This window comes from Talpa occidentalis, unplaced genomic scaffold (genome assembly GCF_014898055.3).
Source record: "Talpa occidentalis isolate TD23 unplaced genomic scaffold, MPIMG_talOcc4v2.1, whole genome shotgun sequence".
Taxonomy (NCBI): Eukaryota; Metazoa; Chordata; class Mammalia; order Eulipotyphla; family Talpidae; genus Talpa; species Talpa occidentalis.
The window spans coordinates 95,390,855-95,411,885 of NW_026555331.1; the positions used below are offsets into that span (position 1 = coordinate 95,390,855).

A 21,031-nucleotide genomic window follows, 5' to 3' on the forward strand; every position below is an offset into this window, starting at 1 on the left:
GCATGAAAACAAAAGTTCTTTTTCTGGAAGGCAAAATGGAAAATAAAATTGAACTATACTAAAAAGGACAGCATAGAGCAAGATGGTAAAATTCATAATAAAGTTTAAGTTTACATATAGTAAGTAATGTCTGAAAACTCAGGTTAAAAAAGATCATTAAGAACAAAGAGGGAAGGAAGCACAATGGTCCAAAGGGGTGGAATATGGGTGAGTTGGTGGTGAATGCACTTAGTGGTAATAGCTGACGGGGGTACCCAATACTACCACAGTTAAATTTTAAAATACATCATTGTTATTTTCCATAATAGAATGCAACTATTACGTGAGATGCAATTTCTATTTCCTCATACCCAGTCCCCTTCATTTCTCAAAGTCACCACAAAGCATCCAGTTGTGGGCAGCACTCAATAGGCTGGGGCAAGAGACAACATGACTAGGTATATCAAGGCAAGTTCAAATCAAAAAACATTTATGGATGCTTCCACATGCCATGTTGGAAAAGAAGATTTTGAACACAAGGATATTCTAAAAGATGCTATCATTCAAATTTTAAGGACAAATTCAAGCAAACAAACTCTAAAAAATTGTTGTTGCAGGTAGAAAAACTTACTGGAGTAAAGAGAAATGTCAAGTAATGCAGTGAATATGTGGTAACTACAGCTGTTTGGTATTACTAAAGAGCAAAGTGCTCAGGGAGGATATGAGAAAGGTAAGATGAAAGAACTAAAGAAGACTCAGACCAGGGCAAGCTTTATCATTTGACTGAATTTTCTCTAGTAGCCAATGAGGAGTCTCCAGAAGGTTTCAGTAAGAGCAGTAGGTTGGTAGACTCACAATGAGCAAAATATCTTATGGTTATCATGATGAGGTTAAAATTGAAGTAGAGTTCATGGAGGAAGAAGATGAATTCTAATTGATCCTAAAACTCTAAAATATTGACAAGCTGGCCTTTCAGAAGACAAATTTGCTGGCCCCTTGTGTGAAGAAGTTGTGTCAGATCCAGGCAAAGAAGCAAGCTTTAGTTATCTCTTGTAAAAATGAAAGCAGTATACTAAATGGTTCTAAAGACTCCTTTCTCTTTTAAAAACCTAGGTTTCTATTACTCAAACAAGACAAGTATTGACATTCTTCCTAAACATCATGTGGTAAAGTCAAATGAACACAAGGATTTTCTTGAACTAAAGATAATAGCATCCCTGATAATCAAATCTCAGGATCGCTCTGAGGATTAAATTGGATTTTTCTAAAGAAAAGAGTGGTGACTCATTTCAAGCATTCACTAACTGACTGTTATTACTAACATTAACATAATTATATTAATAACATGCATTAGCAAGCCTCATTTGCTGGTGAGGGTGGGTTTTGAGAATTTCTATATGTAGTAGGGGGTTCCATCTCTTACAAATGGGAAATAAAAGAAATAGGTCATAGATTGATTCTTGTTAATAAAGCAAAAATCTCAAAACTCAGCCATTAACAGAAATAGATTACATTTGAAAGAACAAATTTATAGCTCTCTCTCAAAAGATCTAGAAAAGGATATTATTGAGTACTCAGGAAAGACTTACAGGAGGACTTGAACCAGTCCTGTGTCATTTTGAATAAGAAAATCTCAATGCTGACACTAGGATTATCTTGGCAACACTTGCTGAATTCCACCTCAGCAGGTATCTCATGATTTACGTAGAGTAAATACAACCTTCAAAACCCCATTAAAGAAAGTTCTGGAATGCCTGGAAACCTGAATCATATTATACATTTTTAAAAGTATCACACATAAATTTACCGCAAAAAGGATTCAAGCTAACGCATGCTTGGATCAAGAAGCTTCTTGCTTTCAAAGCTTTCAATGAAACAACTGTTCAGGCTTTCCAGAAAAGTACAAAAATAATATGTAAGTGGCAATGTATTTTATGCTAAGGGAATAGCACTTAGTCCTGGTAATATTCTTATCATCTTTCTGTTTACTAGTGGGCTGACCCACTGCCAAGGATTTTTGTTTTGTGTCAATTTTTAAGAACATTAAGAAGTAGTACAGAAAAAAATTCATACAAAATACAATCCATCATACAAACACTAGAAAAGACCTGGCAAAACTACTATAACATTAAAGACCTCTGTGTATGTGTGTGTGTGTGTAATTATATTAAAATATAAGATGGTCTTTGAGGACAGAACATCACTCAGGGGCTAAATTTAATGTAAGTAGCCTAAAAAAGATGGTTAATTTCCTTATTTTGTGTCCTGCGCATTTCCTGTTTAATTTTACAGACTGATATATTGGGATAGTATTGACAAATACACTAGCAACTTCCTTCATCTGACCAAATTCAATAAACTGCTTAAAATAGGAAAATGATGATTCTAAATCCTGTGCTAAGCCAAGAAATTTAATTTGGGAGACTTTGGAAAAGTCCTCTAGAATTTTATCTATTTGCATCTTCCATTAGAATATCATCCTATGTGAAAATAACCTTTATTCATTAAAAAAGGGAATGCTAGGAAGTTGTATCCTATGAGAGCATTTCTTTACACAGTATCAGTTATATGTCCATCACAGTTAATCTTAGGGAATTATAAAATCCCACAACACAAACTTTTCAGAGGCCATTCAGTCACAAGCAAAGATCTCCTAAAACTTAAAATAACAGTCAATTCTTTCTATTCAACACCTACGATTAAGAATAACTTCATCACCCCTTACCTTTCTGTTCAATACGAATCCCTTCATGACTGAAATGAGACAGTACGTCCTAAAGGTATGTTAAACCATTATCTATTTAGATTTTATTATTTGTTTAAGCAGGAAATGCCTGAGACTTACTATGTTAGCAGAAAACAAATGAAAATATTTATAGAATTTATGGAAATAATTCATTTCTGGCACTGACACAAAGTATAAACATGAAAAGAGAAAACTAGTGTATCTTAAGAGAAAACATTATAAAATTTAATATATTTTCTGAAGGGAAAAAAGTATATATAAGGGTAAGTAGCAACATTTTGAGACTAAAGTAGAACAGGGCTTTGGACATGCTTTTTATTTTATTTTTTTTTTTTTTTTGATATTTCTTTTTTTTTTTTTTTCCCTTTCTTTTTTTTTTTTTTTTTTTAATATTAAATTTTATTTTTATATTCCCCCATACAATTGCAAACGCCCCATTCTGACCCCAATCCTTCCCTCCCGCCCCCACCCCCCAAAAAGTGTCTCTGGTTCATAGTTTTTTGTTGATTTTGATTTTCACTTTCTTATATTCATTTCCTGGTCCCTTATTTAAGTTTTCTAGATTCCTGCTATGAGTGAGACCATCCGGTATTTTTCTTTTTCTTTTTGGCTTATTTCGCTGAGCATGATCCCTTCCAGTGCCATCCATGTTGCTGCAAATTGCATGTGTTTATCTTTTTTGAATGCTGAGTAATATTCCATGGTATATATGTACCACATCTTCTTGATCCAGTCATCTATTTTTGGGCATTTGGGTTGTTTCCAAAGCTTAGCTATTGTAAACAGTGCTGCTATAAACATAGGGGTGCAGGTGCTCTTTGGAATTGATGTTTCTGTGTCCTTTGGGTAAATACCTAGGAGTGGAATTGCTGGATCATATGGAAGCTCTATGTTTAGTAGGTCCAGAAATCTCCACACAGCTCTCCATAGTGGTTGGACCAGTTTGCACTCCACCAACAGTGCACAAGAGTTCCTTTTTCTCCACATCCTCGCCAACATTTGTTGTTGCTAGTTTTTTTAATATGTGCCATTCTCACTGGTGTGAGATGGTATCTCATGGTAGTTTTGATTTGCATTTCCCTGATTACAAGTGATGTTGAACATTTTTTCATATGTCTGTTGGCCATTTGCATTTCCTCTTCAGAGAAGTTTCTTTTTAGCTCTTCTGCCCATTTTTTGACTGGATTATTTTCTTTGTTGTTGCTGAGTCTCATCAGCTCTTTGCAGATTTTTGTGATCAGTCCTTTATCATTAGTGTTGGGTGCAAAAATGTTCTCCCAGTTGGTGGGGTTTCTCTTTGTTTTTGTTATTGTCTCTTTGCTGTGCAGAAGCTCTTTAATTTGATGTAGTCCCAGCTGTTTATCTTTCTCTTCACTATCACTGCTTTGGGTGATGTGTCTGTAAAGATGTCTTTGATGTGCAAATCCCGTAGTGTTTCGCCTATATTTCCTTCTATGTATTTTATGGTTTCAGGTCTTATGTCTAGTTCTTTAATCCATTTTGAGTTGATTTTTGTGTATGGTGTGAGGTAGTGGTCAAGCTTCATTCTTTTGCATGTAGCGACCCAGTTTTCCCAGCACCATTTATTGAACAAACTTTCTTTGCTCCAATGCATAGTCTTTGCTCCTTTGTCAAAGATTAGTGGACCATAAATCTGTGGGTTTATTTCTGGATTTTCTATTCGATTCCATTGGTCTGTATGTCTGTTCTTGTTCCAATACCATGCAGTTTTGATGATTATGGCTTTGTAGTATAGTTTGAAGTCTGGGAGTGTGATGCCTCCATTTCCTTCTTTTTTTTCAGTAGAGCTTTGGCTATTCGGGGTTTTTGGTGATTCCATATGAATTTCATCAATAATTGTTCTATTTCTTTGAAGAATGCCATTGAGATTTTGATTGGAATAGCATTGAATCTGTATATTGCTTTTGGTAGGATGGCCATTTTAATAATGTTTATTCTTCCAATCCATGAGCAGGGGATGTCTTTCCATTTCTTTGTGTCTTCTTCTATTTCTTTTAACAGTGTTTTATAGTTTTCTTTGTATAGGTCCTTTACCTCTTTTGTTAGATTTATTCCCAAATATTTGATTTTTTTTGTTTCGATAATAAAAGGGGTGGTTTTTTTGATTTCTTCTTCTTCAGATTTATTGTTTGTGTATAGGAAGGCTACTGACTTTTGCGTGTTGATTTTGTATCCTGCCACTTTACTGAATTGATTGATGAGTTGAATTAGTTTTTCTGTGGAGATTTTGGGGTTCTCTATGTATATTATCATATCATCTGCAAATAGTGATAGTTTGACTTCTTCTTTTCCTATTTGGATTCCTTGGATGTCTTTCTCTTGTCTTATTGCTCTGGCTAGGACTTCCAGTATTATATTGAAAAGCAGTGGTGAGAGTGGACATCCTTGTCTTGTTCCAGATCTTAATGGAATTGCTTTCAGCTTTTCACCATTGAGAATGATACTGGCTGTTGGCTTGTCATAGATGGCCTTTATGATGTTGAGGTATGTTCCTTGTATCCCAAGAATTTCAAGGGCTTTTATCATGAATGGGTGTTGCACTTTGTCGAAAGCTTTCTCAGCATCTATTGATATTATCATATGGTTTTTATATTTCTTTTTGTTGATGTGTTGGATAACGTTGATTGATTTTCGGATGTTAAACCATCCTTGTGCCCCTGGAATGAATCCAACTTGGTCGTGGTGAATTATCTTATGGATACATTGTTGGATTCTGATAGCTAAAATTTTATTGAGGATTTTTGCATCAGTGTTCATTAGGGAGATTGGCCTATAGTTTTCCTTTTTTGTGTTGTCCTTATTCGGTTTTGGTATTAGTGTAATATTGGCTTCATAGAACGTGTTTGGTATTGTCCCTTCCTTCTCAATTTTTTGGAAGAGTTTGTGAAGGATAGGCACTAATTCGTCTCTGAATGTTTGGTAGAATTCATTTGTAAATCCATCAGGTCCTGGGCTTTTGTTTTTGGGGAGGTTTTTAATTACCATTTCAATTTCGCTGCTTGTAATTGGTCTGTTTAGGTGTTCTATTTCTTCTTTATCTAGCTTTGGGTGATTGTAGAGTTGTAGGAATTTGTCCATCTCCTCTAGATTGTTGAACTTGTTTCCATATAACTGTTCATAGTAGTTACTGATTATTCTTTTGATTTCTGCTGTGTCCGTTGTGATTTCTCCTCTTTCATTTATGATTCTGTGTATTTGTGCTTTCTCCCTTTTTTCCTTTGTGAGCCTGGCTAGGGGTTTGTCTATTTTATTTATTTTTTCAAAGAACCAGCTCTTGGTTTCATTGATCTTTTGGATTGTTTTTTTAGTTTCAATTTCATTTATTTCTGCTTTGGTTTTTATTATTTCTTTTCTTCTACTGGTTCTGGGGTTTTTTTGTTGTTCTTTTTCTAGATCTTTGAGCTTCGAGATTAGGTTGTTTCTTTGAGTTCTTTCTTGTTTTTTTGATGTGAGCTTCTATTGCTATATATTTTCCTCTTATTACTGCTTTTGCTGCATCCCATACATTTAGGATATTGGTGTCCTCCTTGTCATTCAATTCAAAGAATTTTTTAATTTCTTCTTTGATCTCCTCGTTAGTCCAGTGGTCTTCCAGTAGTGTGGCTTTTAATCTCCACGAGGTAGGATAGTTCCTTGCCTTCTTTTTATGATTTATTTCTAGTTTGATGCCTTCGTGGTCAGAAAAGATGGTTGGTATGATTTCAATCTTGGTGTATCTGTTGATGTTTGTCTTGTGCCCCAGTATGTGGTCGATCCTGGAGAATGATCCATGTGCGCTTGAGAAAAATGTGTACTCCGTTTTTTTTGGGTTTAGTGTTCTATAGATGTCTGTCAAGCCCAAATGCTCTAGGTCCTTATTTAGAGCTTTAGTTTCTTTACTTATTTTTTGTCTTGTTGATCTATCCATTGTTGATAGTGGTGTGTTGAAGTCTCCCACTACATATGTGTTTTCTCTGATGTCTGTTTTCAGAGAGGACAACAGTTGTCTGATATATTTTGGTGCTCTTTCGTTTGGTGAGTATATGTTAATGAGTGTTATTTCTTCTTGAAGTATTGTCCCCTTAATCATAATGTAGTGACCATTGGGGTCTCTTTTTATTTTTTTGAGTTTGAAGTCTGTTTTATCTGATATAAGTATAGCTGTTCCTGCTTTCTTTTTTGGCCCATTTGCTTGTAGGATTGTTTTCCATCCTTTGACTTTGAGCCTATTTTTATCTTTTGTAGCTAAATGTGTTTCCTGGAGACAGCAAAAGGTTGGGTTTTGTTTCTTAATCCAGGCTGCAACTCTGTGTCTTTTTATTGAAGAGTTTAGTCCATTTACATTTAGAGTTAATATTGATATGTTAGCATCTGTATTTGCCATTATGTTTGTCTTTCCTTTGATTTTATTTATTTATTCTTTTAATAACTTTTTTTTTTTTGGTCTTCTTTCGTTGTTATTCGTCCCTCTGAGGTTCTGGCTTTAGGATTCCTTGTAGTATTTTTTGGAGTGGGGTTTAGTCGCAATGAAATTCCGGAGTTTCTCTTTGTCTGGGAAGGTCCATATTCTTTCTTCATGGAGGAAAGAGAGCTTTGCGGGATAGAGTATTCTTGGTTGGCATCTGTTTTCTTGGAGTCTGTTGACTATGTCCCTCCACTCTCTCCTTGCCCGTAGTGTTTCTTCAGAGAAGTCTGATGTCAGCCTGATTGGTTTTCCTTTGAATGTTATCTGTTTCTTCCCTCTTGTCAGCTTCATTATTTTTTCCTTGTCCTGGATTCTTGGGAGCTTTACTATTATGTGTCTTGCTGTGTTTTTCCTTTCGTCATGGAAGTTTGGTGTTCTTCTTGCTTCTTGTATATCAATTTTCAGCTCCTTCTTCTCATTTGGGAAGTTCTCTTCAATTATATCCATGAATATTTTCTCTGTTCCTACATCTCTCTCCTCTCCTTCTGGAATTCCTATAACTCTTATATTTCCTTTCCTCATGGAGTCAGATAGTTCCCGAAGTCTTTCTTCATTCTTTTTCCTTCGTACTTCTCTTTCCTTTTCTGTTTTGGTTCTTTTTATTTCTGTGTCTTCAAGATTACTTATTCGTTCTTCCATTTCATCTATTCTGCTTTCATTGCTTTTCCCAGAGTTCTTTAGTTCCTCCATTAATTCTTTGATCTCCTGCATTTCTCTTACTTCCCTCTTTAGGGACTCAATTTCCTTCTTCTGATCTATCACTTTTTTAATCATGGCAATTTTAAATTCTCTTTCTGGAAGGCTCAGAAGTTCTTCCAAGTTGCTGTCGTTGCAATCTGGGGAGTGGTTTTCTTTTTGTGGTGTGCTTCTTTCCTGAGGAGTTTTTAGGTTGCGTGTGGTTCTTCTACTCCCTACTGTCTGTTTTCTAATTTGTCGTATGCGTTGGGACACTGTGTTGCTCGGACTGACTGACATCTTGGGTGAACTTCTCCGCTCCCCTCTGGCTCTTCCAGGAGCCATCTCTGTCTTCTGGGGGAGCTTTCTGCTGGTTTTAGGCAGTTTTTACTGAAGAAATGTCCCTGTTCTCAAATGGCGAAGCGGGATGCAGTCCCTGCGCCTCCGGTTTCAGGCACACTCTTCTGCGCCCCCGGTCTGCCCCGGACGTGGGTGCCTGCTCCCTCTGTGGGCTCAGACTGCTGGTCGGAAGGGGCCTGGCGTGGAATAACTTCCCGGCTGGCCACTGCAGAAGCCTTCTGCCCTTTTCAAGCAGTCTTAAGAAATTTCCTGTTCTATGGGGTGTTAGTGACTTTTTTTTTCCTGGTCACTAGGTGGCGCCAGAGATCTCTCCTATTGTCCTTGGGGGGCTGTTTTTTGTCCCCCCCACCCCGTGGGACAGGGAACAGAGCGGGAATGGTAGGGTACACTTCAACAGCTTTGGGGTGCTGTGTCTGCCTTGTGCCCCACCGTCGTGGAGAACCCACGCCCCGAATTTTCGTGCCCCGGGTCTCAGTTCAAAGCCCTCAGTTCCAGGACGCGGGCTGTAGCCCAGTTCAGTGGCGCGGGAATGGCGCCTTTTGCACCGCTCCCGTGCCCGGGTGCCTGGTTCCTGCTCACTCAGGGAGGGACCTTCACGTCAGTGAGGACCTCCGCGTGTCTCCCCGCAAGCCTAGGTCGTCTCCCCGCAAGCCTAGGTCGCAGGCGCGGGGACCTGGGCAGCCGCGATTCCGGTCTGCACTTGCTTTTCAAGCTCCCGGAGCGCGCCGCGTTTCCGCGCCAGCTTACCGGCAGCCCGGGCTGTGTGCGCGTCTCCCGGGGTCTTTGTTCTTCTCTAATGGCGCCCGGAGCCGTTCGCTCACCGCCGTGGCGAATCCTGCAGGGTTCGCCTCAGCTCCCGTTCACGGGGTGTGGTGGCTGCAATAGTTCCTTTCCACTCACAGTCCCGCTTGCTGCGTCGTTTGTTCTTGTTGGTTGTTTTGGTTTGTTGTTTTTCTCCCTCTCTGCCGGTCGGAGAGTGCCGCCTCTGTGGGCGGGGGAGGGGAGCAGGGTTCTGCGCTTCCCTCCCTTCTGGTCCTCTTTTATGGCCACTTTCTTCTTCGGGTAGTTTGCTGGAGTCACCCGTTTATCTTCCGTGTCCCAGTTCTCACTGGGACCTGCCGCTTTTCCTCCCTATTCACTTTTTTTAATGGGAGATCTTACTCGCAGAGTCTCCTCGCCGCCATGTTGCTCCGCCCCCTGGACATGCTTTTTAGGTCACTTACTATTAAATGTACCTACCCAAGCCTCCCCCGTCAACATACTCACAAACAAGCTAGAACCCTGAATGACACATACAGTAAAAAGTAAACTCAATATGGATGCAGTGAGAATTATAATAACCAGCTCTCTTTTGTTTATTTTATAATAAATTGTACCTTAAAAACACATTTTCTTAATGTAATAGTAATTAGTTTAACAAGAGAAAATTTTGTTTAAAACAAGTAGCTAAGTAAAGGGGGACAGAGAGAGATATCTGGGATCTGGTAAACAATTTAATAGGCAGGACCACAAGTTTTAATAATAAAAGTTCAATAAAGGCTCTATTCCCTGTGAAGTTAAAGAAAGAAGCTATTAGCACTTAAAAAGAAAGAATCACTATGTTTTTCAAAATATCATTTGTTCTCTATTAGGAAGGAATATTAAATACATATATGTGTGTATATGTATATTTTTAATCTTTTTCATCTTACTATTTAACACATTCTGGAGAGCAAATAAGGAACAAAGCATATATGATACATTGCATATTGGATTGATTCTGTTCCTGTCTCTGCCATTGGTAAGTTGTAGAACCTTCTGGAAATAATTTGCATCTCTGTGACTATTTTCCCAGATGTGAAAGTATCAAGTATCAATGGATGGTGTTTTTATATTTTTTTATTTGCTGACATGCTCAAATATTAAATATTCTGAAGTATTTTAAAAATCACTTATTATCATCTGTTGTGTCAATAAACTACTTCCTAGGAACTAGAACTAAATTAGGCACTTTGAAGACTTATTTATGTTTTACAAAGTATTAAAACTTCATACGGTAATTTTTTGTAAAGTAAATTCATGAGAAGATTCTTATCTGTCACAAAGCACCAATAAAATTATTGTCTACAAAAGGCAGAGTAAAATAGAGTTCTCATGTAATTAACAGATAATTATCATATTATCTGGATAGTAGTCCCGTAATGTGCTGTGAAAAAGTGGCATGATAAACTATTTTACCAAGTAAAATTAAAGAGGAGTTTGCGTCAACTCTCAGTTTTGAACTTTAGTTTGACTTCTTACCAATTTCTTCTTTCTTTTAAAAATTAAGCATTTTGTCAGTGGCTATCATATGTCAGTTACACTCTTCTATCCTGACAATAGTACCAAAGGATTTTGTGGAAACCTTGCCGGATCTTAAAAAATTAGAATTCTGTTTTACCTTTTGGACCTGGAAGGTAATTTCTGAAGATGTTACATTTGGTTTAATATAATCTTAGCTAGAAATAAAACCTAGTTTTGCCTCCTGAAATCTCTCTTCTCCATCACCAGGGAAAAACAGCTCTCTGACCATTAATTTCTAAGCAAAGAACTAAGTCTACAATTCAAACCCCTCACACTTCGTTTGATTTGAAAATCAAATCCATACTTTTTCTGAAAGATCTTACATTAGAATTTTTATGAATTTAACTCTTATTATATGTTAATATCTTTAATATATTACTTTATTTTTCTACACATTTGTTTATTACTATTTTAGCAGTAAACAAAAAATATGGTAAGTGTAGAAAACATGGAACTAAACATGTTCCATGTTGAGGCTATTGTATCAGGAAACTACTAAAAGAGTTTCCAGATATCCTCTTGAGAGGTGCAATCTGAAAAAGAAGCTAGAAGTATAATCCACCACTGACAATGACAAAGAAGAGAAGGCTAACTTCAGTCAACTCAGGCTAAAAACATAACTTCTTGAAAATGTATATGATAAGCCAAACAGCATCAGAAATCATAAGTGAAAAGGTCTCTCAAACATAATTCCTATACAATTTTAACTTTATTAAAAAATCACTGATTTTTAATTTTTATAAGGTTTGTCTTATTAAAGGACAGGAAGAGATCTGATATTTTAAATTCCATGATGTCAACCAATCTCTAATAAAGAATTTTATCTTCCACATAGAGTATACACTTCTAGTACAAGGTATATTTGTATTCTGAGTGCTGCTAAATGCTCCAAGTTAAAGATTGCACAGGATAATAAAAATTATCCTAACACACACAAATTCATTGAAAAATAGAATACTTCTAAAATGCTCCCATCCAACTGTATCTGCCCACTTCAATGTTGATATTTCAGCCCAAGAACTCAATATTGTAAAATTCTGACAATTCAATATTAATTATAATAAAATGAAGTTACAATTACCAAAACAAAAGCATTTCAATCAGGTAATCAAATTAATATTGATAAACTTAAAATTATACTCAACACCATCAACAAATGTGAAATTGTTCAAATTAGACTACTAAATGTATGTAAAAAGAAAGTATAAATGATGATCAAATAGGTGATTAAAACAATATTTTGGATATCAAAGATTCATAAAGATTTTTTACAAAAATAAATGTCAAAAAAAGCTTTTTGCAAAAATTGCATTTGAAATGAAGCATGTCACAAAATACTATCATATATTCACAAGATGAAGCAAAAAATTCATTTTTGTAAACATAACCTAATTTTCTACATAAAAGTGAAATTAAATTATTTTAATAAATATCTTGGCCCTTTAAGAAAAGTCCCAATTTTTTCCTATTCTTCCTGGTGCAATTTTGGCCATTTTTCAAACTAGAGCCTAAAGCAGCACCCTTTTACCTATGCCAGTTTATCCTAAATAACAAAAACCTTCTATATTATTTCTTATCCCATTTCACTTTTTATAAGAGTCTAGAAGTAATCAGGTCCCATGCAGAATATGAAACAAAATCTAATTATGCTAAGTACTGGGCACCAAAAACCCACATTAACTTCACTCCTTTAGTGCTTATCTCCCACTAATGGATAAATATTCTGGATGAGGTTGAAAAATAACATGTCCTTTTGAGTGACTACTGAATGACAAGCTAACCGAAAACCCCACAAAGAGTTTTCTGTAACTTGACAGTAAAAGAGAAACAATTTGGGGCTTCATCAATATTATAGGCCTGGCATCAATTTTCAGGACTTAGAACACCCAACATTGTTTTGTTTATCCAGAACTCTAGTACTGGATATTTGTTCTTGTTGAGTGAAATATGACATTGCAAATGACAACCTTAACTAGATATATAGACAACCTTAACTAGATATATAGAAAAAACTTTCAAACTCCTAAAACACTATCACTTTGCAGCTGGCTGATTTGTGCTAATTCCTCCTCTCTTCAGATGAACTAAAATTGGAAGCTGATAAACCTTAACATAGAAAAAAGCACTATTATACTATATCTCAGTCAAAACAAAATAGGTCTTTCAACACTTAAAATACATGTATTTGACAACTATAGAACCATATAGCTCTAAAGTAAAAAAATGGAAACATGTTTCCAGGATTTTGATGTCACCTTGGACTATATGTTCTGCTAAATAAAACCTGTATGTTCAAGAAAGGAAATCAATAGATTGCTTCACTTTGACAAATTTTTTCTCAAAATTTAAAATATCCTAACAAAATCTTATTTTTGACAAACTGCTGTGGTAGGGTCTTTTTTAAATCTTGGTTTCATTGCCAGTAAAGTAATTCAGGCAAACCAAAGTAGAGACAGCATAGCTTCTGAATAGCCTGGTGTGTGTACACAATCTATCCAATCACACACGTATACACTTACGTTTGCATGGTGTTCTCACTTAGAGACACACACTATACACATATATTTGTATGTATATTTTCCCACATACTAATCACAAACCATCTCTCCAGATATCCAGATTCAAATTTGTCTTTTGTTGTACAATTACAATATTTTCCACAAACCAATTATTTCAGCAGTATTTGAAAGCTTCTGACAAATTTTAAGTCAAAGGAAAACTGAAATGGCCTTCTGTAGTATCAGAAGGAAAAAGGATGAGACATTTATACAAACATTTAACAAAACAATTAAAAATGAGGACACTGTTCATTTGCCTCTCAATCTAAGAAGCAACCATTATCTTTTCCACCTTTTCCAGTGACTTGTCCCATACTAAGGACACAGATACCAGACATGTTTTACTGACCTTTGATTATTAAGTTTAATAATAACCTTATGCCATGAGAAAATCATCAGTGAATAAATATTAATTGTAGAGTGACAATCTCCCAATTTAAAATAACATTTTAATGCTTAGAATCTATAAAACATATGGTGGCTACCAGAAGGAGGAGGAGCATGGAAGAAACGGGAAGGGTAGGGGAGTCAATTTCATAGCAGCATGGCATTAGTGTTTTGGGGTGGATGCTGTGAGACATATAACCAAATACTACAAGTCAGGAAAATAGTCCTCCAATTGCTAATTTGCCTCTATTTGTTCAGTCTAGAATTACATGTTTGAAATACAAATTATCTTTACTCTTCATTAATCACCTTGTCTAACAAGAATTAACTTCTCGCTTGGTGGGACAGTCTTGAAATTTAGTAATTTTCCAGTTGCTGAGTACTTTTCTGAATTTCTTGTTCCCAACCACTTCTAACAGCAAAATACTTCAGATTATAGTCTATTTCTCGTTTAGTTTGGCTGGCCTGGATTTGTCACTTCCTGGTTTTGTTACTGGTTTTCCTTTCTGCTGTGCAGTTTTATAGTCCAATAAAGTAAATTCTAGTCTAAATTTCTAGTCTTTCACACAAACATTTCTCCAAACTCTTAATAGTCCACTCTTCAAGGAATTCTCCTTAATCGGGTACTTGCCCTACTTCTGTTGCACATGGAGCAGAAATAATGAAGCAACCCTTAAAGTCAATTTTCATTCGTTTGACTTCTGTCTATTTTAAACTTCTGTATTTCTTCTTTAATGGCATCCTGGTAATACACTATATATAAAGTTCTTTCACATTACCAAATCAACTAGAAAACTCACAATATACTTTAAAATTGATTGTTGTTATCCAAACTTGTTGGCTCATCTAAATGACTGCAAAAATCAGGGCAAATTGGCGGGGGGGGGGTGGGGGGGGGAGGAATCTGCATTAATTTACTTACTGATATAACAACAACAGGATATAAACTTGAAAGATTATCCTTTTCCAGCATATTCAATAATTTCTGGGTTTCTTGGAAATCAGAGGTCAATGCCTGAAAGGTGAGAAAAATGAAAGTAAAAGAAAGTTCTTAAATGATTTAAAAGTCAATTTAAGGGCAAAATGGAGAGATTTTACCTAAATAATAAAAATAATTATCCAGCTTAATTTTTAATTTTCAAATATTTTTTAAATAATCATAATATTAAAAATTAAATGATTCATTAATTCAAACCTGTGTCATCTACACCAGTTATAAAATAAAAAAACTAAAATATTGTCTAGAGAAATATCAACCTCTTTTCATAGGAATTAACAAATTAGAACATGTTTACTTCCCTATTCAAAAGACAAAATAAAATTTCCAAATAAATTTTAACAACTCATTATCAAAATCTTAAATTCAGGGCCTCCCCTGGTGGCTCAGTGGTTGAGCGCTGGGCTGCAAAGCTGCCCGCTGCCTCTGCAGCGCTGGTTTGATCCCTGGCCACCAGCAAGGGTCCCACATGGCGTGCAGAACTCTCCTGCCACCCGCTGCTCTCCTCAGCAGTGTATTTCATCAGTCTGCCTGTTCTGTTCCCCGCTCTGGTTCTGGTGAATTCTCTCACCCTCCCACGCTTCTTACTGTACCCCAGTGCTTGTATAATAAATAAAATAAATAAATCTTTAAAAAAAATCTTAAATTCAAATATTTAAAAATAAAGAAAAATAAGTTCTTGTTCATATTACATTTATGCAGATGCACAAGTGCTTTCTGTCATTTGTATTTACTACTTACGTTTACACAAACAAAACTGTAGCATTGCTGTAAGATGATTGGCTGAAGATCTCTACCAACATGACACAGAGCCTCAGATGTGACTTTTACATGCTAGGAGAACAAAATTAAAGGAAAAGAGTTTTTACCATCTAAAAAGATAAACCAAACATGAACATAAACAACTTTGTTGCAAATGAGCACTAAATTGGTATAGGCACATAAAACCAAGGACCATATATGAAAACAAAATAATTTAGGCTGAAGTTTATGAGGTTACCAAAAAAAAAAAAAAAAAAGACATTTGAAGTAGTCCATGCATAATGACTATTATTCTAGTAAATAAAGGCATAGGAAATTGATTCAGATAAGGAAAAAATAAAGTAGATATATTCAGAAACAGTTTTTCTTAAAGAACATATTGCAGAGAATGCTGAAAATAAAAAAAAAAAAGTTGATTAACTAGGGATTATTAGAGCATTCGAGAATCATATTAAAAACCAGTTACAAAGACCAGATTTAACTAAACCTGGAATGACTACAAACATGAGAGAGAAATAAATCTTGAATCAAGGCAATGATAATGAAAGATAAAGAGATTATTCTAAGAGGGGTTTTCTTTTTATGCATTAAAGGAGGAAAGTTTTATGCATTACCTTCACTCTAACACTTTACCTGGTTGCTATTATTATTTTTAAGTATTTCAAGTAATTATTTTATTTGCTATCCTAGATTTTGGGGTTGCCTTAATGGAAGATTGGATGGTTTAAACAGCAAACTTTTTCTTCACAGTTCTTGAGGCTGGGAAGTCGAAGATCAAGATACTGGTAGATTGAGTGACTGGTAAAGGCTTACCTCCTGGTTCACAGACCAGTCTCATTGCTGAACCCTAACTTAGTAAAAGTAAAGGAGCTCTCTGGGGTCTTTTTATAAGAGTAACAATCCTATCAATGAGGGCTTCATCCCCATGACCTAACAAGACCCACACTTTCTAATACTATCATATTGGGGATTAGGATTTCAACATAGAAACTGCAGAGGGAGAATACATTTAGTCTACAGCATTTGTGTATTACACATTCTAAAAAAAAAAATACAAGCAAACTATTCATGAAACATCAAGAGTACTTTAAGATTAGCATTCCTGAAATAGAACCACTTAATTTTTCCAATTCAGAGCATGCAAATTTACATACATACACACACAAACACACCACTATGTCACATGTATAATTCCTATTAGATTAAATCTGAAACTGAGAATTTGCAATTAAAGTCCTCCATTATTTACTGATTCTATTTAAATGCTAACGATCCAACTCCACTCTTTAAAACAAATATTCTCAAGTTCATTTTCCTCTATTGTCACAAACATCGGGCTTAATTGTGCCAGTGCTAACTTCAATCCATGTTAACTTCAATATGTACTTACTTCCTTATTAAAATCATTGTTTCCTAAAGAACAAATAAGTAAACTCTTAAGTTATAGGATATAGATACATGGAAAACACAGTGCCCAGCCTTATAGTGTTAGGTATTATTATTGTAAACGATATAAAAATATATTTGTTCTATTATATAATTCAAAGCTCCATTTAAAAAATAGTTATGCATCAGTTAATGACCACATATGAAGGCACATGATATTTTATAAAGATATTAAATATTACCATTCTTGTACCTCCTTTAAAAAAATAAAACTTCAATGCTTTCCTTCTTGAACTTGAGACTCTTTTTATGATTGTTCCTGTTTTAATGTAGTTCTTATATTTGATACTGCTTTCCTCCCAATCAAAACACAAACAGTATTTTTCATGCTTGAGTAAAGAAATTTAAATTGTATCTAAAAATAGCAAAGGAGTCTGACACCTTTAATAAACAGAGACTACATCAGACAATGCTATTAGGTTGTTTATGAAAAAGCTCCCTGGCATCATCTTGTGCTGTCATTCCTAATGTCTCCACACTCAAACACAACAAATAGAACAATCTGCTGGCTAGGAGAAATCCTTGTTCTGTAAATATTTTGGTTCAAAGAATATTTAAACAAAATTTAAAACAACCTTCCAATGTGTTCTGTAAAATTAAAGAACTATAGCCAAAAAAAAATATTTTCCTTACATCATAACTAAGAATTTAGAAAAGTCTTACCATTAACTAAATGCAAATGGCTGCATATTCGAATATTATTTAAAGCATGAATATTAGCAAAGGAGATGGGCTGTCAAAACATTTTCCATTTCAAGAAGATTTAAGGCTTAACTAAGATTGAAAGGTTTAGGGGTTCAAGTGCCAGGAGTCAGAGGTTCAAAAACGTGTTTCTGAAAAGCCAGCTGTCTTTTTACAAGACACGTTGGCTGGCTCATCCTTAAATCTAAATCGATCAATTTCTCACTTCCCTCCCATTCCAACAATGTGGGTATAAACCCAGTGATGTGGGTATAAACAAAGGCGTCATAGATATATTTCCTCTCCACTCTGTGGACAACATGAACAATTACAAAGTCTGTGGTTGCCAGGAGTTAAGAGTAAGAGACATGAGGAGGTGATGGTCAAAGGTACAAAGCTTGTTACACAAGATGATTAAGTTCTGAAGGTTTAATGTACAATGTGTGATTATAATTAAAATCCTATACTTAAAATTTACCAAGAATGGATCTCATAAGTGTTTTCATCACACACAAAACCCAGAAACCTTTAGCTGTGAAATGATGACTATGTTAATTAGTTTGTTTGTGGCAATTTTTTTTTTAAGATTTATTTATACATACAGAACCAGAGTACAGGCCAGATGCACGGGAGGGTGAGAGGATTCACAGAGACAAAGTGTGGAACAGAACAGGCAGACTGACAAAATACACGGCTGAGGGGAGCAGGGGGCGAGAGAGGAGAGGTCTGCTCGCCATGTAGGCATCTCCGCGGCTGGCGGGGATGGAACCGGCACTGCAGAGGCTGCAGACAGCTTCACAGTGCTGCGCTCAACTGCCTGCGCCACCAGGGAGGCCCTGTTTGTGGCAATTTTAAAGTGCATATGTATATCAAAACATCAAGTTGTACATGTAAGGTTGAGGCCAGGGCAGAGATGGGGGCGGTGGGGGGAGGGGAGACTTGAAACTGCTGCCACCTGCATCCCAAGAGCCGGCTCTTCCCAGTTTGCACCTGCCCTGATAAGCAGCACTGTAAGAACAACCAGTTCTGAGATTAAAAACATCTTTGAAATACAACTTCAACTCCACATTCTCCACCTCCCTCCAAGGCCAGATCTCACCCTATAAAAGCTTGCCCTTATCCCCCAACAGGCATGAATTATCTGACCACTGCAGGGATCTGCAAACCTCACTCAGGAGCACAATAGATTCCTGCCTGTGAGAAACTTTGCCTGGCTTTCCTTTTCTTTACCATGCTGATCCTTTCAGTACACTTAAATAAATACAATTTTTATTGGTCAATTATATCTCAAAGCTGGGGACAAAAGACTTTCTATAGTGTAAATCCAGATTTTTAAAGCTTCTGTGAAATTTAAAGTAACAGGGTGGTCCCCAGGAAAAGGGGAAGTATCAGGTTTCCTACCCTACCCAAGGGAGCTTGGAGCTGAGCAGGAAGAAGAAGCTAGAGAGGAGACTGGAGAAGGAAGGAAGGAGGATGGAGAGCCAGAAGGAGACCTGGAGGAGGTACATGGAGCAGAGAGACCTGCAAAGAAACTGCACTTACTTCTTGGTCCTGGACTGGTTAAAACAGATGTGGGTGAGAAGCCCATGGTGAAGATTAACAATGGCATCTTTTATCTTTATTTTAATTTCGCTATTTTCCTCCCAGACTTGTCTCACTGTTTCTGATCCTTTTCTATGGGTCCCTGCCAGAAGGTGCTTTAGACTTGTGGCAGGCTTTCAGGCTTTGCTTTGGGCCAATCCTGCTGGGGTGGTCTTTTACACAAGGACAGGAAACTTTGGGTGCTTGATTTGAAAACTATATTCTTTGTATTTTCCTTTGCATACTAATTGTATTAATGTTCCTTTTTCATTAAAGGTCTTATATATTTTATCTTGATGTGGTAGATGGCAATTTTGGGGGCCCGGGGTGCCCCCTCCCTGCCCTGTAACAACACTATGAATGCTGCTAACTGAAGCATCTGTCACCATCAGCTGAGTTGCAATACTACGTAATGCAACAGACACTGGTCCTGTTTCTAAGTCCATGGATTTTCCCCAATAATCACTGTTCTAGTAAGTTTAAAGTCCAGAAGGAGTGCTGACATGTCATTCATTTTTGTTTGAATATATGTAAGATACTAGTAACCATTCTTTCACATGGTGATATATTAAATGTTTGTTATAATTCCACCCAGTTCTCATTTAACTTCTACTTTTAAAGGACACTATAAAATACTACCATATCTCCATTACCTCTTTACATTTACCTTACATTTATTTGTCGGAATCTGCGCTAAAGTATTTTTTTAAAGAATTATTTATTTATTTTCTGCATACAAGAGTTGGATTCACCAGAGAGAGTAGGGAGCAGAACAGGCAGATCTACTGAAATATACTGCTGTGGGGAGCAGCAGGCAAGGCAGGAGAAGTCTGCTGTGCCTTGTGGGTCGCTGGCTCGCTGGCCAGGGATCAAACTTGTGCTGCAGTGGCTGGCCAAAACTTGATAGTGCTGTCTTCAATCCCTGTACCACCAGGGAGGCCCTGTGCTAAGTATTTTTAAACAATTATCTTATTGAAGCCAGATGGCACAGCTATCCACACATTATCATTATCCTCTTATGAATAACAAAGCCTAATCACAGAAGGTTAAATAACTATCCAAAATCATAGTTTGTGAGGGGTATTATACTCAGACCAAGGTCTGTTAGAACCCCAAAAGAACACACTTACCCTTAAAGTACACCAAGTGTCAGTTTACTCCAGGTAACTACTACCTCATCTTGGAAGTACAAGATCTGTACTCAGAGTGACACTGAAAGTCCTAAAGTCAGCACAAGAGAAACAACTATCCACAGAAAGTCATTTAAGTACTAAAAAAACCCTTAAACACTGCTGTACACAATTCCCTAACTCAGATCATTGTTTTGGGTACCAGACAGAGAAGAAAGTATCCTTCAATTCAGTTCCTCAGATTTTATTCTAAGAGTCAAGTACTTCTGCAGCATTACACTGAATATATGCAGTTGGTGATGGTATTAAAAGAGATTACTTTGGTAATACTCCTTTAATAAAATCTCCTTTGTGCATCTCTCACGCTGTTAAAATTCATTTTGAAGAACTACTATTGTTCTGAAGCAAAACTACAAGGGTTGGGGAATGCAAAATATGGGCACTCATCCTAACAAACCTGAGCACTATCACAGAGAGTTCAAGATCCCATTTTATCAGAGATTTCAAATCCAAAGATAGATAGTGTCTAAACAAAAGGTAAAGCCACCAAATGCATATCTGCTGAAATTAACCTTTCCATTGAGTTTTAATAGAGTATTAAATTAAAGTATACATTTTGTAACTAATAGACAATTTTATAGTAAGAAATGAGGGGTGTTAGCTCATATAAATCCTGTTTGGCACATATATTTATATATTGTCCATTTTGTCAATTTGTAAATGAAAAGGAATGATATGTTTGAAAGGTACATGTAGTAATATGACCTCTTGTTTCTTAGTAATGCACAAAACATTTGCAAACTGATATCAGTAAGCTGATATAAACCAATCTGTCTTAATTTAAAGTGAGTCACAAAGAGTATCCTCTCTATCCACTGATGGATTAGAGTTTCATTCATTCAATCAATATTTGTAAGATTTTTATTATTTACTTCAGGATTG

At 36.2% G+C, this 21,031-nt stretch overlaps 1 protein-coding gene across 1 annotated transcript in view; it reads right to left on the minus strand.

Moving 5' to 3' along the window:
• Nucleotides 1-21,031, minus strand: part of CRPPA (CDP-L-ribitol pyrophosphorylase A) — a 268,036-nt gene that overhangs the window by 123,599 nt on the left and 123,406 nt on the right. Inside the window, 2 exon segments of the mRNA XM_054692405.1 lie at nucleotides 14,415-14,507; nucleotides 15,231-15,323. Coding sequence (XP_054548380.1) covers nucleotides 14,415-14,507; nucleotides 15,231-15,323 — 186 coding nt within the window.